This window comes from Carassius gibelio, chromosome B2 (assembly GCF_023724105.1).
Source record: "Carassius gibelio isolate Cgi1373 ecotype wild population from Czech Republic chromosome B2, carGib1.2-hapl.c, whole genome shotgun sequence".
NCBI lineage: Eukaryota > Metazoa > Chordata > Actinopteri > Cypriniformes > Cyprinidae > Carassius > Carassius gibelio.
Window position 1 is genome coordinate 4,719,211 of NC_068397.1, and position 17,148 is coordinate 4,736,358.

Genomic DNA, 17,148 nt, shown 5'->3' on the forward strand with positions numbered 1-17,148 from the left:
ACTCCCAATTGAAAGGTTGTGAGTTCGAGTCCCGGGCCGGCAGGAATTGTAGGTGGGGGGAGTGCATGTACAGTTCTCTCTCCACCTTCAATACCACAACTTAGGTGCCCTTGAGCAAGGCATCGAACCCCCAACTGCTCCCCGGGCGCCGCAGCATAAATGGCTGCCCACTGCTCCGGGTGTGTGTTCACAGTGTGTGTGTATGTGCACTTCGAATGGGTTAAATGCAGAGCACAAATTCTGAGTATGGGTCACCATACTTGGCTGAATGTCACGTCACTGTCACTGTCACATAATCTAATTTGGAGTTTTTGTTAAATGTTAGCCAAAATCATCACAATTAAAGCTGCAGTAGGTAACTTTTGACGCTCTAGCGGTTAATAAACAGAACTGCTTGCGTCTTGTAGACGAACATCGTAGCCGGAACTACTTCTCTCTGTTTATGTCTATGAAGAATCACAAAGGTACTGGGTTACTCCGCCGCGGTACCCCCGAAACAATCTAAAATAGTCCGAATATAAACACTTATTATAGGTGCACCCTAGTGATTCAGGACAAGCCAAAAACACGGTTTGGAAAATGGATTCATGGTCTACTCGCTTATTATATAAATTTTTCTACATTTTGAACACAAACAAAGTTACGGACCGCAGCTCTGATTGGTTGTTACTTACCGGGAGCGGATAACTTTCTGCATTTATTTTTTTTTTTTTTATTGACATTTATTGAACCTTAACAAAAAAAGGCATTCGAAGTTTCAGATTTACAATCAAACCTGAGTGTACATACAAATATTACAACACAATATACATATTCACATCAGCAGGCAAGAAAAGTTGAAGCCTAGGTGAAAATAAAACTAAAAGAAAAAGAAAAAATTTAAATAAAATACAAATAAAATTAAATGAACAAATAAATATATAAAGTAGGGGAGTAGGACAATATTCAATTTATAAAATCAAAGTCTTCCAATAAGGAGTACAAATACACTGCTTTAGGACTTTTCATCCTTCTCACGGTCTCCAAATATACTTTAAACTCCTCCTTAAAAACCACTAATTTTGGAGGGATTTTGAAAAATGTACATTTGTGTATATAAAATTTCAGCAAAAGCAACACATTATTAATAACATAGGATACCTTTTTATCCTTTATTAATAGCCCAAATTTAATAAATTCCCACGACAGTATCAACCTTACAGGTATTCTTTGTTGCATCCATCTCAATGCATCATTCCAAAATTTGTTTACCAAACTGCATTGAAAAAACAAGTGTTTAACCGTTTCTATCTCTACCTTACATATTTGACATAAATTTGAATCCCCAACATTAAATCTCGTTCTTAAAAATTCTTTTGTTGGATATATATGATTCAGAATTTTAAAGTATTTTTTCACAGATTATCTGTCTCATATTCTATTGTCAGGACATAATGACAGGTTTAATAAATATGTAAAAACTACTTCAGTCTGTGTGCATTGAATTTAATACATTAATTTCACCATTTGAGTTGAATTACTGAAATAAATGAACTTTTCCATGAGATTCTAATTCACTGAGATGCACCTGCAAGTCCTTTATTCAAAAACACCGCCCACAATGGCTTGTCAGTCAACCCACTATCAAAAATATAAGTAAATAAAAAAAACACAGAACTGACCGATTGACAGGGAGTGATCGTTTTAGGAGTTTGTGTGAACACATATGCATTAAAGGAACAAATACATCAAGTTAGTTTCATTTCAACCTTTATTTACATGTGAATATTAAAATGAACACGATAAACCAATTTTAAACAGTCTGCAAACCGTCTGTTTAACAAGACTTATCCTCAAAACAAACCAAGTACATCTACATTTTTATTCTAATAGTACAATGTCTTAATAGGTTTTTAAACAGCAAACCAAACACCCTATAAGTGAATACAGATTGATATATACGTTTGAAAAGTTTTAAATGAAATGTGCAAATATCATCCAATTATTCCCAAACCTTTGCCTATAAAAACAGTTATATAACCATCAGTAAGCATCATTTGTGCATCTATGCGTATGCAGATCGAGAGAGACAGACAGAAGGAAATGCGAAGAAGGCACATTGTGTTCTGAGCCTCAGCAAGTGAATTTAAATGAACGTCCAACATTAGCCCCTGAACATATAATGTAACTCATATCTCAGTGAAGGAATAGCACATTTTACAGTAATATACTGAAAGTAATGATGTACATGGAGATAAAAACATATGTAGTATACGTAAAGAGTGCCTGTAAAGAGTGAGTGTAAAGAATGCAGATCTCTGAGTGTTCTATCAAATCCCAATGCACAGATTCAAACCTTGTTCTCAAACAAGAAGGAAAACAGCTCTAGAAAGACAGATCTCACCACCCTTGTGAAGAAAAGCATTAGAATGATTTTCCAACAAAAGCATTTTAAAATGGATCTGGAAAGTCTTCGTGTGTCATCAGAGCTTAACTATTGTCCATTCAGATTTATGTGAATGTAAACAAAACTGACATTAGTATTAGTTTAGGAACAAATTATAATTGCTAATTGTTTTACAGCACATCTGTTGTAGGTCCTGCTGACTGTGTTATTCATAGAAAGCACAGATAATTATGATTGAGACCGCTCATTAATGATAAGTGATGCATGATGGTCACAAGGTACTGATGGCATCCTTGCAGTCAGAGCAGCTATTAACGTGAAGAAAAACTGAGGTGGGCTTTAAGAGATACACATTTCAGATTAGATCTATCCTTAAGCCTGAGCTGATGGGGCTTGTCAGTCAGAGGAAGAGCATGGGTATGAAAGGAAGAGAGGGGCGTGTGAAGGGCACGAGAGAAGATGTGACAATCACAATCTGTTTGCTTTGGTTTGTGGAGACCGGCTCTGTTCAGCCCTCCTGTCCAAAGTCCTCTGTGAACTTTTTCAGCTTCTCCAGATCCTGCTCATTGACAGTGGGCTTTGTGTTGGAGAGGGACCTCAGCATGTCTGGCTGTGGGTGTGAGCAGAGCATGATAAGGAATTGATAAAAGTACCATAATCGTCTTGCAATTCAACAGGTTTCTGATAAAATAAAACGATACAAATAATTGGCATCCTGAGTTAGAGTCTCAGCTCACGGACCTTTCCCGATCCCACACCTACTCGCTCTCTCTCACTCACACTCACACACTCTCTCACCCACACTCTCGGTCACTCACTCACTCTCACCCTCTCACTCTCACACTCTGTCACACACTCTCTCACTCACACTCTCACTCTCTCTCACCCACACTCTCTGTCACTCACTCACTCACTCTCTGTCACACACTCTCTCACCCTCTCACACTCTCTGTCACTCACACTCTCTCACACTCTCACTCTGTCACTCACTCACTCTCTGTCACACACTCTCTCACCCTCTCACTCACACTCTGTCACTCACTCACTCACTCTCACAGTCTCTGTCAGACACCCTCTCACTCACACTCACACTCTCGGTCACACACTCTCACTCTCACTAACACTCTCACTCTCACACTCTGTCACTCACTCACTCACTCTCTCACCCACACTCTCACACGCTCTCACTCACTCTCTCACTCACACTCTCTCACTCACACTAACACTCTCACTATCTCTCTCACTCACACTCTCTCACACACACACACTCTCTCTCACCCTCTCTCTCACTCTTTGAAGAATAGAAATTCTTTGAAGAATAGAAAGTTTAAAAGAACAATTTATTTAAAAATGTAAATCTTTTCCAGCATTCAGAAACTCTTTAGTCATTTAAAGCATCCTTTAAATTTCTTTAAAAATCTTATTGACCTTAAAATTTTGAACAGTACTGTATTTATACATTTAAAGGGCATGTAAATAAAGCAGAACATATTTCTAGGAAGACAAAAAATAGCTTGACACAGGGACACAGCAGCATTTTTTCTTATGAACAATAGTCACATACTGTATTAAGCACAATTATTATATACTGGATGGTGGGAAAAATATGCTCACCATGGAAACAATTGGCTCCAAAAGTTTCTCTCCAGGGACTTCCATCCATGTCATTTCAATAGCCTGTGGATCACCTGGGGAGCAAGGGGTTAAAAGGTCATCGACTATGACATTGGGGTCACTTCTTGATGGTCCTCGTACCTAATGAAAGAAAATGTTTATGATTAGAATGGGGAGGAATTCATTTAAGATGTATTATTGTAAGACTCATTTCAGATTTGCTCAGTGTGTTGATGTAACCCGTGTCAGAGGACTCACCCGTTTGAAGTGAGTGGCGGACTGAACCTTCCTGACGGGCTGCATGAGGGCATCTCTGACGATGACGCTGATGTCAGCACCAGAGTAACCGTCCGTCTTCTTGCCCAGAGTCATGAAGTCTGATTCAGTGAGACTGTTCGGTGTGCTGCCCAGATTCAGCTTGAACATGAATCCACGAGCGTGCTCTTCCGGCAAAGGAATGTAGATGCGTTTCTCAAATCTAAACATAATGAACATATACTCTTACAGTTAAAGAGTGATAGTCACACACACACACACACACACACTCATTCTTTGTTACCATTTTTCACATATTACAACAACAGTCAGACAATGAAATAACACAAATGGAGGCATGGGAGTCATATCTTATATGTGAGATTCTCTAGTGCCACCCTTTGTGTAGGTCACAGGTGCATACACTACTGTTCAAAAGTTTTTTTTATGTTTTTCAAAACAATCTCTTATGCTCAACAAGGCTACATGAAAACTACAGTAAAAGCAGTAATATACACACACACACACACAAACAGATTATTCTATAAATTGTATAGACCTGTAGATCTTTCATATTTACATTTCAGGTGATTCACTGAAGAGTTGAATAACCTGTTCTAGCTGATGTCACTCAGTGATGTCATCCAGTCACGATGCATCACACTGGTGAAATAATCTTTATCTGACAGACACTGATATAATCACTCCTCTCTGACAGTTCTCTCTCAGGTTTTCCCTGTAGTAATTCATGAAAACAAATTATTACCGTCTTCTGATGGCAGAATCCAGCGTCCAGGGGATGTTTGTGGCTCCCAGCACCAGAATCCCTTCGTTGTCATTACCAACACCTATAATGAATTTTTATTAATGGTTCATTAAAACTAACAAATACCAACATGATGTGTGTGTGTATGTGAATTTACAATTGAAATATTTTTTTCAGTATCACAGAATTTTAGTTTCTTTAAGGTGTGTTTAATAAGGTTTGGAGCAGGTTGGACATCCCTATTACAGACGATCAATACATGTTTAAAAGGCTCACCTTGCATCTGAACCAGAAACTCAGTCTTGATTCTGCGAGCTGCTTCACTTTCATTCTCGCTCCTGGAGCCGCAGAGTGAATCGATCTCATCGATGAAGATGATGGAGGGCTTGTGCTCTCGAGCCAAAGTGAACAAATTCTTCACCAGCCTGAGGGGATGAAAGGAGATCATTTTACCCATTTAATCAGATGACAAGCAACTTTAACCAATCAAAAACTGGAGACCTCATGTGGCCATGAAAACCACAGCATTCCTCACAAGACTCACTTTTCACTCTCTCCCAGCCACTTGGACACCAGGTCTGACGAGGAGATGGAGAAGAAGGTGGAGTTGTTGGCTTCTGTCGCTACTGCTTTGGCCAGGTAAGATTTGCCCGTTCCAGGAGGCCCGAAGAGAAGGATGCCCCTCCAGGGAGTTCTTTTACCTGAGACAGAAATTGTGTTACTAGAGGTATTCTTTCAACAGAGTAATGGTTCAGTTGCAGCTTTGATATAACTATACTGGCACTGCTGAATACTAAAGAGTGTTGTGTGAAAGCAGTGCCCATTGGTTGATACTGATATAGCCACTTGCCTGTGAAGAGATGTGGGAATTTGATTGGCAGAATGACGGCTTCTTTCAAAGCCTCTTTGGCCCCTTCCAACCCAGCAACATCGTTCCATTTAATGTTTGGCTTCTCCATGACAATGGCTCCTGTGATAATAGATCAGAAATCAGATTCAAACTAAAACACATCAAACGTGTTACCAAAAAAACAGTACCGCTTTTCTTAGTATCACCTTAGACTACAAGTAATAAAACATACTCAAAATAATATAACTGAAGTGAGTAGAATAATGGAGCAGACCCATTCTTGAAGAGGAAATCACTTGCCTGAGAGTTGATTCTGAAATTTCTTTTTCTCTGGATCATCTTCCCCATCACTTTCAGTCCTATGATTAAAAATATATAATAAAAAAAACAACTTTTATTCAGAAAGGTTGCGTTCAGTCGATCAAATGTGAAAGTAAATGCATATATAACGTAACAAAATACTTATTTCAAATTATTGCTTTCTTTTAAAAGTTTCTATTATTAAATGACTGAAACAGTTTTCAGCATCGCCAACAATCAGAAATGCTTCTTGATCAGTAAATCCTCATATTAGAATGATTTCTGAAGATCATGTGACTAATGAATGGTTATATAAATAGCACAACAGCAAAGGAGGAAGTTCGCAGTCTCAGTTGCTAACCTGTTTTTGCATAGACATGAGAGCAGACGCTATGGGCTTTCAGAATGATCAAGTCCTGTGTATTATTAATGTCCATCAGAGCAAGATTAGATTTATATTTTTAAGCGGTATTGTGTTTGAAAACAACTAGCAATTAATGCATTTTGATTCAGAGAACTCAAGCACACATTTCAAATGAATGCATGTGTATGTTTGTATTCATCCAATCAACAGCACCCACCCTTTGTCACTGGACTGAGACTCCTTCACCGGTTTCGCCGGGGCTTTCTCTTTCTTCTTCAAGTATTCTTTCAGCTTCTCAGCCCGGTCTAAATATTCAGCACATTTGGCCCGAATGCTTTGTTTGGCCTTATCACCCTGTGCTTCATCTTTACAACAAAAAAAAAAAGACAGTTAAATCTATAGAAGCCACTCGTGTGTCAAATACTGCAATGCCTGAAAAATCAACAGTCTAATTACAACATGTGTAAAGCAAGTGAAACTACTACTGTCTGGATAAAAACAAATAGTACAATAGAAACAATATACTTAATGTTTGTCTGATTCCACGGCTAAAACATTCTTTTTTATGAACAGGTATAAACTGATTTCTGCTGCATACTTACATTTGACAACGTGCAAGAAATATTGAACAGCATGTTGATAAAGACGAAGGGCTTCTTCATAGTTTTCAGCCTTGTCCTCCTGAGCTGCCTTACTGGCCAAATCTATAGCTTTCTGAGTGGTAAATATCATAGTTATTTCAGAATGGATTTCAGAAAATGCAATGTAGCTATTAAGTAATTAATCCAGTTTTATTTCCATAACAAAAGACAGTATAAGAGAGTATCAAGTCAGTTGAATGAATGAAGACTTAATCACACCTTAATTCTCAAACAAACTACAAAAGGATAAATGTGACATCTGTTCACCACAGAGAAACTATAACAGTTGAGAGACCAAAACGATTAAAAATCGTAATAGGTGTTAAAATTGCGTTCATGAGCAGATAACAAAAGGCAGTGCTACACTTTAAACCCAACACCTGACTGCTTATTGTTATCTTTTCTGATCTTTACCTGCTGATTAACATACAAAATTACATTTATAACCTATCAATTAATCAAGAGTGATTACCACCGTAATGGTTTGTTAGTATATTTAGATTATATGACAGAAATTAAAGAAAACACGAGGCTGCTAGCAAGACATGGGCGACAATTTCTTTATATTTACAACAAAACCATTACCTGCAAAATATATGAATTACAGATACGATAAAACGTAATATTTCTCTTAAGTAACGTTAAATCCATAAGTTAATGGTATTGTAGTCGGTTTGATAAACTCTGAGATCAATTGTTTGTTAACTTACCTGTAAGTTGTTGTTGTTGTTGGCAGCCATAGGGGCTGAAAAAAACAAAAACGAACGGCGTGTTTCGGAAATATAAACACAGTGGTATACTAACAAACTGTCGCGTTTTTACGAACAAACAACGAAGACTGTAAATTGATGATTTTTCAATACTTATTTTTGAGATCGGACAATAAAAGAAGGAAAAAACACTTCCGTATTAAAACGTCGAATGTCACTTCCGCCTTCACGCTCACGTGTTGCAAAAATGTAATGCGTCACACGCGCGAGACCTGCCCAACATTCGGCGCGCCCTTACAAACGCCCACGGTTTCAGGAAAAAAAAACGAGAGAAAAAAAGTAATTAATACACGTAATGAAAACTTTACTTGATATATTCAATATTTACTGTAAGTAACAAAAAGAAAGATTCTCTCAAGCTGATGCCACCAAATATTAACAATTATAACTACATGAGCGTGTTGTACAAATCATATGCAACCATTTGATTGTTAGATTTTGAATGCCCAAATTACAGTGATTACAGTTACTTAAAGAATAAGCAATTTGCCCTGATTATCTGGGAGATTCAGTAAAGCTGACACAAAGAAATCTGACACTCAAACTTTAAATACAGAAATGCTTGCATGTCTGGTTTTGGGTTGATGTTGGTTTCATGGTTTCAACACCTGATATTTTATACCATCAAAATACTTCTGTAATATCTGTAAGGTAAATAAGTGAACACAATAAAAACTGCCGTTTTTAATATCAGATTTTTCAAATATAATGTGTTTTAATCGTATCCATTTTAATAATGAAAATTTCTGTTTGCCAAATCACTGGATTCATAATTTGCCATACATTACATTATGTTTTAATTAATTATGCTCTTGGTATGTAGAATGAATTATTCTCATCACCTAATTAGACATTTCTCTAATATTAGATCTCAATATTAATGATAGGTTCCAAACATGTCAACTTACCTGTAAGCGAACTATATTTCCCAGCCCACCCTGAGAATTATTTAGTGTAGCCTAATAAAAAATGTGACAAATAACTCAAAATAATCTCTTCTGTATTATTTTGTTGGTTTAAGGCTACTAGAAATGTGCACATTCACATCTAAAGAGGCCAGTGTGTTTAGTGATATAGCTACCAAAAGTCTGAAGTCATCGGTGAGATATAAACAAGTGTTTCCATTGTTAAACTGAGAGGTCATCGACAGGCATGAGCCATATCTTTGCTTAAACATTATCAGACATTATAGCCTATGGCAATATGGCAGACTATAATAAACAACATCTGTTGCTATTGTTCCTTTAGAACCATGTTGAGAACACCAGACACCAGAGTAAACAAGTACAAACATTTATGTAAGGAAACACAAAAACAGAATGTAGTGTAGCCAAAGAGAATATAGATTTATATATATATATATATATATATATATATATATATATATATATATATAGCATTTTTTTTAAGTATACATGGTCCAATACCTTTATATAACATGAAATCAAAATGGACCCTTTGAACCTTTTTAATACAAGAGATTTAAGGGTTCTTCAGTTTAGATGCATCACTGTAGGAAGTGGAAGCAACATGATCTCACAAGAGAGCTATTTTACAAAGTGGTGATTTTTTAGGAATGTGTATAATGTGATTAATCTGGAAATGTGTCTTAAAAAAAAATAAAGCATGAAGGTCCACCACTAACCCCACCAATAAACCTAACCATCGATGTGATATAAGATTGCACAAAAATGCACGACTGAAATCACAGACAAATTAAATCAAATTAAGTAACACTGACTGCTCTTTGACAACATTTCATGGATCTAATCAAGTCATGTCAATACAAATCAACTTAAGCTGGAATTTCACATGAGAGTGAAATATGCACACAGATTTGTTCTACGTGAGCTGTGCTTCTTATTTACTTGCAATATGCAATGAAACTTTTTTTGCCCACGGAATATCACCAAAGTGTGTCTGCACCTTAAGCCATCCATTTTAAAAACATTTAGAAATTACCATAAGAGTGTGTTGATTGTGTCTGCTTCAACAAGGATGGTGTTCAGTGCAAATGCGAAGTCATCAGTGTAGTGACACACCAAAGAATTTAAAGTTGTGTGCCACTTCTATTGACAGACCTCTGAGAGATAGGCTACACATCAAGTTCTAATGGGGACATACAGGAGCTCCTCAGGGCCCCTCAAAAAAACAATGAGTTTCGGTATCTGTAATAGTCTGATGATACTGATAGGACAAAACTTTTACTTGTAAAAAAAAAAAAAAAAACACTAACCAAACTTTAAAAAAGCCAACACCCTAAAAATAAACTTCAAGAACAATACTTAACAATGAAAGAGCATCTAATGCGTCACTGTCTAATCACAGAACAACCACTTCACCTGCCACCTGATGATATTTCAGATCATTATTTAGTTTTGTGCAAACTTCATATAGCCAAAATTGTAAATTCTACTTCTTGTTAAAAGTATGGATGAGCCATCACTTCTTTTTAAGTTATCTTCCTGATGTTTCCAAATTCCTTAGCATATCCAAAACCTCAGAACAACTTGATGATGTAACAGAAACTATGGACTCTCTCTTTTCTAGCATTTTAAATACAGTTGCTCCTCTACGCTTAAGGAAGGTTAAGGAAACCAGTAGGACACCATGGTATAATGAGCATACTCGCACCCTAAAGAGAGCAGCCCGAAAAATGGAACGCAGCTGGAGGAAAACAAAGCTAGAGGTATTTCGTATTGGTTGGCGGGAAAGTAACCTATCCTACAGAAAAGCATTAAAAACTGCTAGATCCGATTACTTTTCTTCTCTTTTAGAAGAAAACAAACATAACCCCAGGTATTTATTCAGTACAGTGGCTAAATTAACGAAAAATAAAGCTTCAACAAGTGTTGACATTTCCCAACATCACAGCAGTGATGACTTTATGAACTACTTCACTTCTAAAATCTATACTATTAAGAGATAAAATTGTAACCATTCAGCCGTAAGCTGCAGTATCGCATCAGTGCACTATAGACCCCCTGAGGAACAGTTCCACTCATTCTCAACTATAGGAGAGGAAGAATTGTATAAATTTGTTAAATCATCTAAACCAACAACATTTAGACCCTATACCATCTAAGCTCTTAAAAAAGGTGCTTCCAGAAGTCATGGATCCTCTTCTGACTATTATTAATTCCTCATTGTCATTAGGATATGTCCCCAAAACCTTCAAACTGGCTGTTATTAAGCCTCTCATCAAAAAAACACAATTTGACCCCAAATAACTACTTAATTATAGACCAATCTATAATCTCCCTTTTCTGTCCAAGATACTAGAAAAGGTGGTATGCCGTATCCTCACAATTATATTCAGTCTTAGAGAAAAATGTTATATGTGAGGATTTCCAGTCAGGATTTAGACCGTATCATAGTACTGAGACTGCTCTCCTTAGAGTTACAAATGACCTGCTCTTATCATCTGATCATGGTTGTATCTCTATTAGTTTTATTGGATCTTAGTGCTGCGTTTGACACAATTGACCACAACATTCTTTTGCATAGACTTGAACAATTTGTTGGCATTAATGGAAGTGCATTAGCATGGTTTAAATCGTACTTATATGACAACCATCAGTTCTTGAACAGTGAATTAAGATGTATCATATAGATCACAAGTGCAGTATGGAGTACCTCAAGGCTCAGTACTAGGGCCGCTACTCTTCACACTTTATATGTTACCCTTGGGAGATATCATCAGGAAACATGGTGTTAGCTTTCACTGTTATGCTGATGATACTCAGCTCTATATTTCTTCGCGGCCCGGTGAAACACACCAATTTGAAAAACTAATGGAATGCATAGTCGATATAAAAACTGGATGACAAGTAATTTCTTACTGCTAAATTCTGAAAAAAACAGATTAATTATAGGACCTAAAAATTCAGCATGTAATAACCTAGAACACTGTCTAAAACATGCTGACTGATCTGTAAATTCTTCGTCATCAGTTAGGAACCTAGGTGTGCTATTTGATCGCAATCTTTCCTTAGAAAGCCAGGTTTCTAGAAAGCCAGGTTTGCATTTTTTCCATCTCAAAAATATATCTAAATTACGTTCTATGCTCTCAATGTCAAATGCAGAAATATTTATCCATGCATTTATGACCTCAAGGTTAGATTATTGTAATGCTTTATTGGGTGGTTGTTCTGCACGCTTAGTTAACAAACTACAGCTAGTCCAAAATGCAGCAACAAGAGTTCTTACTATAGAACCAGGAAGTATGACCATATTAGCCCAGTCCTGTCAACGCTGCTATCAAACATCATATAGATTTTAAAATATTGCTTATTACTTATAAAGCCTAGAATATCAAAATCAACTGCGGGCGGCAGATCCTTTTCCTATTTGGCGCCTAAACTCTGGAATAACCTACCTAACATTGTTCGGTAGGCAGACACACTCTTGCAGTTTAAACCTAGATTAAAGACCCATCTCTTTAACCTGGTTTACACATAACATACTAATTTGCTTTTAATATCCAAATCCGTTAAAGGATCTTTAGGCTGCATTAATTAGGTAAACCTGAACCAGGAACACTTCCCATAACACCATACGTACTTGCTACATCATTAGAAGAATGGCATCTACGCTAATATTAGTCTGTTTCTCTCTTATTCCGAGGTCACCATAGCCACCAGATCCAGTCTGTATCCAGATCAGAGGGTCACTGCAGTCACCCGGATCCAGTACGTATCCAGACCAGATGGTGGATCAGCACCTAGAAAGGAACGCTACATCCCTGAAAGACAGCGGAGACCAGGACAACTAGAGCCCCAGATACAGAATCCCTGTAAAGAACCTGTCTCAGATGACCACCAGGACAAGACCACAAGAAACAGATGATTCTTCTGCAAAATCTGACTTTGCTGCTGCCTGGAATTGGCCCCCCAATTGAGTCTGGTTTCTCCCAAGGTTTTTTTCTCCATTTTGTCACCGATGGAGTTTCGGTTCCTTGCCGCCGTCGCCTCTGGCTTGCTTAGTTGGGGTCACTTCATCTGAATCGATATCATTGACTTGATTGCAAATAAATGCACAGACACTATTTAAACTGAACAGAGATGACATCACTGAAATCAATGATGAACTGCCTTTAACTATCATTTTGCATTATTGACACACTGTTTTCCTAATGAATGTTGTTCAGTTGCTTTGACGCAATGTATTTTGTTTAAAGCGCTATATAAATAAAGGTGACTTGACTCCCAGACACCCAGTTGTTATTAGACAGCCAGAACTTGAGATCAAGAGGACAAAGTTTTGCTGATTAACAGTCATCTAAGACTTTCGTCTTAAATGCCCTAAGTACACCCTCTAACTGGAAACCATTGCATACCTGGTCAAACCTTTTTTTTTTTTAAAGTCTGCAACTGGATACTGTAATATGCAACAGACCACAGTCAGGACACAAAACAGGCCTCCTTCATGCTTAGTGCTTCTGGAGACCCCCAGGGCTATGTACTGAGTCTACTGTTGTTTATTTTTCTGACACATAACCATCACACAAAACAATCACATTATTTTCATTTTCTGACCATATCATATTGCAAAGCTCATTGGTATTTTAATGAGAATCCTTTGCTACTTTCAGTAAACAATATATAACTGATGAAGTTTTCACAATTATTAAACCAAACTGAAACAATGAACTGACTTAAACTGAATAATTACTATTTATTATTGCTGCTTTACAGCAGAACTGAATATCATTTGCACAACTGAAATATTATTTATCACTGTAAAACTGCTTTGAAACTATGTGTATTTCATAAAGTGCCATTTAAATAAAGGCAATAATATATAATATAATATAATATAATATAATATAATATAATATAATATAATATAATATAATATAATATAATATAATATAATAAGCCCACTAAACGTATATTTCAAGGAAAAGTAAATGAGAGGAAATGAGGTCAGGAAATGTTGCTAGCTAGATTCAGACTCACACCACCCATATGAGAGCAATAGCTCAATGTGTCACTTGCACTACCATAAGGCCACGTCTGTAATGTTTCATTTGATTTCAAACTACGTCAGTGTGCTCAGTGGTTTTGCTGACCGCAGTATGTTTTCCATCAGGATTTTCATTTACTTTCTCAATCTTCCCTCTGCATGTATTCAGTTCATGCCACAGAATGATGCTGCCTCCATGCTTCAAAGCACTGTTCTTGCAGTGGGCTAAATTGTTTTTACTATTCGACATCACTTATATTAGTGACCAAAGATGTTTTAATGTCCAGCTTGTGTTAATAAACTGTAATACACTGCTGTTGACAGGTGGTTTTATGAAGACTGCACATAGACAGCATGATCTATCTGAATGTTTCTTAATTTTTTTTTAAGTGAGACTCTTTTGTCTATTGTGGTCCAAATTGCTCGGACATATTCATAAATGCACAATGAAACAGTGATAATTTTATAGTAACCTCTTTCTTATCAAGATAGTCTTGGAGCTCTTCTGCTCTGTCTAGATACTGCTTACACTTATCTCTGATCTTCTGATTGCCCTCCTTACCCTGTGGTTCACCTAAATGCATGGAAACAAAGAGATAAAAAAAAAAACAGGAAAAAGAAACTTGATCAGACCATTGCATATTGTTGTAAATAGGTTAGTCACATATTTATGCACTTACGTTTTATTATATGCAGAAAATATTTCACTGCATGTTGATAAGATTTGACAGCTTCCTCATACTTTCCATCCTGGTCCTCTTGTGAAGCTTTGTTGGCTATAGCTATAGCTTTCTGTAAAATGAAGCATGTGCAATTGCGCTTATTGTCTCAAGACATAAACCACTATGCAGAGATTTAAATGTAGTGTAAGAAGTATAAATATTCTGAAAGCATCATTACACAACATGTGATAACATTTCATAATACAATTTAATTTAATTTAAATTTACTTAAAAATTTAAAACTATAATGTATTGCACATATAAAGTGATTTATATTGACAAGTACAAAATATTATTCGGTGCCATTAAACTAGAACAAAGAATTAGTGGAAAATGCACATAACTTAATTATAACGAATTTAACATCATGAGTCTCAATCTGTGACCATAGTGTGGTTTAAATAATAATACACAATTAATTTTAATACATCAGTAAATATGGATTTATGGCTAAAAGTTATAATTATTTTGGCGGTCTGGTGGGGCTGATGCCTTAAAAACATATTTCCAAAACTGTTTTCATCCTTAAACTGATAACATCTTGAGAAATCTGAGTTATGACCGTGTCTCAAAAACTATTGCGCTGCCTACATAGACAGCATTTACAGGCATCATGTGGGCTTCAGGAATCACTGCTAAGTCCAAAAACATAGCCTGTGTCTTCATTACGATTAGGTTTTTACTTAAAGATAACTTAAATCACAACTCTAACTTCATTCATACATAATGACAATAATTTGAAGAGTGGTAAATGTAAAAATGGTTTCTAAACAACCAAAACAACTTTTACAAAAGAAAATGGACACGGATCTGCTATTAAATATTACAAACTAGCCTACAACAACACTCAGTCTTGTGAATGTACACTTTCTGGACACTTATTCATGATTTCTGTATGGGTTTATTTACCTGTAAATTGGTCGGCTCCATGTCACGCTGATTTGTTGTGAAGTCGCTCTCTGTTGAGTTTCGGTATTGTTGGCCGTGGAATATCCAGTCTGTGAACACCCATCCGACTCATAGATCAGGCATGATAATAATGAGGAACAACACGACAAACAGCGACCTCTACATCCTCACACTCAGGAAAATATCATTATAGCTGGGAATGGATGAATGCATTTTGACCTGACCACCTCTAGTTCCACCTAAAGACCAGTTTATCCATATAATTTTATTTTATTCTAATTAATTCTAATTTTGGCTTGATATATATCTTAAAAGATATATATTTTTACAAAATAAAATATAGTTCGTTTAAACTTTCAAATTCCAAAAAAATATTACAGAATGTATTTTAAGGGGCAAAAAAATAAAAAAAATAAAAAAAATTCCACCTTAAAATAAATAAATGCAAAATGTATATTTAAGTATATTTTGGGCAATATAAATAGCTATAGTTCCATAGATAAAATATGTAAATTATGTCCAAAATTATAAGTAACTAAGAATCAAAATAGCAAAGAAATATATTTATGTGAACATTTTTTAACATCTATATTAGTAGTATATTCTTTTAGTTCTGATTTTACTTATTGATCTATTTATTTTGCTGTATGGTGGTGTAAAATTCTAGGATTCTATAAAATCAGTTTTTAGATTAATTAATTTAAATTGATGAAAAATAAGATTGTAAGGGATAGATGTGAAGTCTGAGGCTGGTCAGTAGGTGGCACTGTTGATCATCTTAAAACAGAAAAAAAAATCTTTCCAAAACGCCAAATCAAATGCAACTGCACACAAGTATAGGTCTCTGCAGGAAAGTAATGGGAGTTACCAGATAAGGATGTTTTTACACCATGATACCTGATTAGCTGATGTCATATTGACGTTAGGTTTAGGGGTGGGGTTGGGTAAGGGGGATCATCTTGGATCATTTAGATGCATGATTTAGAAACACCCGGCAGTTTGAAAACAACCACAAGGTGATAAACGCCCACTTTTGCTCTGCAGACCAAGACTACTAGCAGAAGATGAACCTTAAAGGGGTCATATGATGCGATTTCAATGTTTCCTTTCTCTTTGGAGTGTTACAAGCTCTTGGTGCATTAAAAAAGATCTGTAAAGTTGCAAAGACTAAAGTCTCAAATCCAAAGAGATATTCTTTATAAAAGTTAAGAGTCAACAACACCCTCCTAGAACACCTCGTTTAAACACGCCCCCACATGTCTACATCACAAATGTAATTTCTCAGATCTCAAATGCAGACATGGTTTTATGTTTATGAGGCACGATGGCAGGGCATAGAAGACAAACAATAATATACAGTATGTGGAAAATAATGTGGTTTATTAACCTTAAACTACATAAACACATATAATTACAGCAAATACACTAAATAATGTTCTTTTTAGCAATGTCATATGACCCCTTTAAATAACCCAAAATCTCAAGCTCCTCGTAATATTTTGTCCTTCAAGTTTTTGCTCCTTAAAGTTTTTTTTATGGCCGTAACTAAGGGTGGTCTGTGTTAAAATGACAGACAACTCACAAATTTCACAATGGAAGAAGAA

At 36.2% G+C, this 17,148-nt stretch overlaps 1 protein-coding gene across 2 annotated transcripts; it reads right to left on the reverse strand.

The window, feature by feature from the left end:
• Positions 1–1,732: 1,732 nt before the first annotated feature.
• On the reverse strand, positions 1,733–15,681 carry LOC127951341 (vacuolar protein sorting-associated protein 4B). Of its 2 annotated transcripts, XM_052549189.1 has the most exons (13): positions 15,545–15,681; positions 14,594–14,705; positions 14,387–14,487; positions 7,138–7,249; positions 6,753–6,900; positions 6,172–6,230; positions 5,872–5,991; positions 5,566–5,722; positions 5,298–5,446; positions 5,022–5,103; positions 4,259–4,478; positions 4,001–4,141; positions 1,733–2,996 (listed from the first exon to the last, which is right to left on the reverse strand). In XM_052549189.1, exons 1-13 carry the CDS (start codon positions 15,563–15,565, stop codon positions 2,895–2,897), a joined length of 1,524 nt encoding a protein of 507 aa, XP_052405149.1. In that variant the 5' UTR covers positions 15,566–15,681; the 3' UTR covers positions 1,733–2,894. The 2 variants fall into 2 exon arrangements, with proteins under 2 accessions (XP_052405149.1, XP_052405150.1); XM_052549190.1 differs by lacking the exons at positions 14,387–14,487; positions 14,594–14,705; positions 15,545–15,681 and adding an exon at positions 7,887–8,132.
• Positions 15,682–17,148: the final 1,467 nt, after the last annotated feature.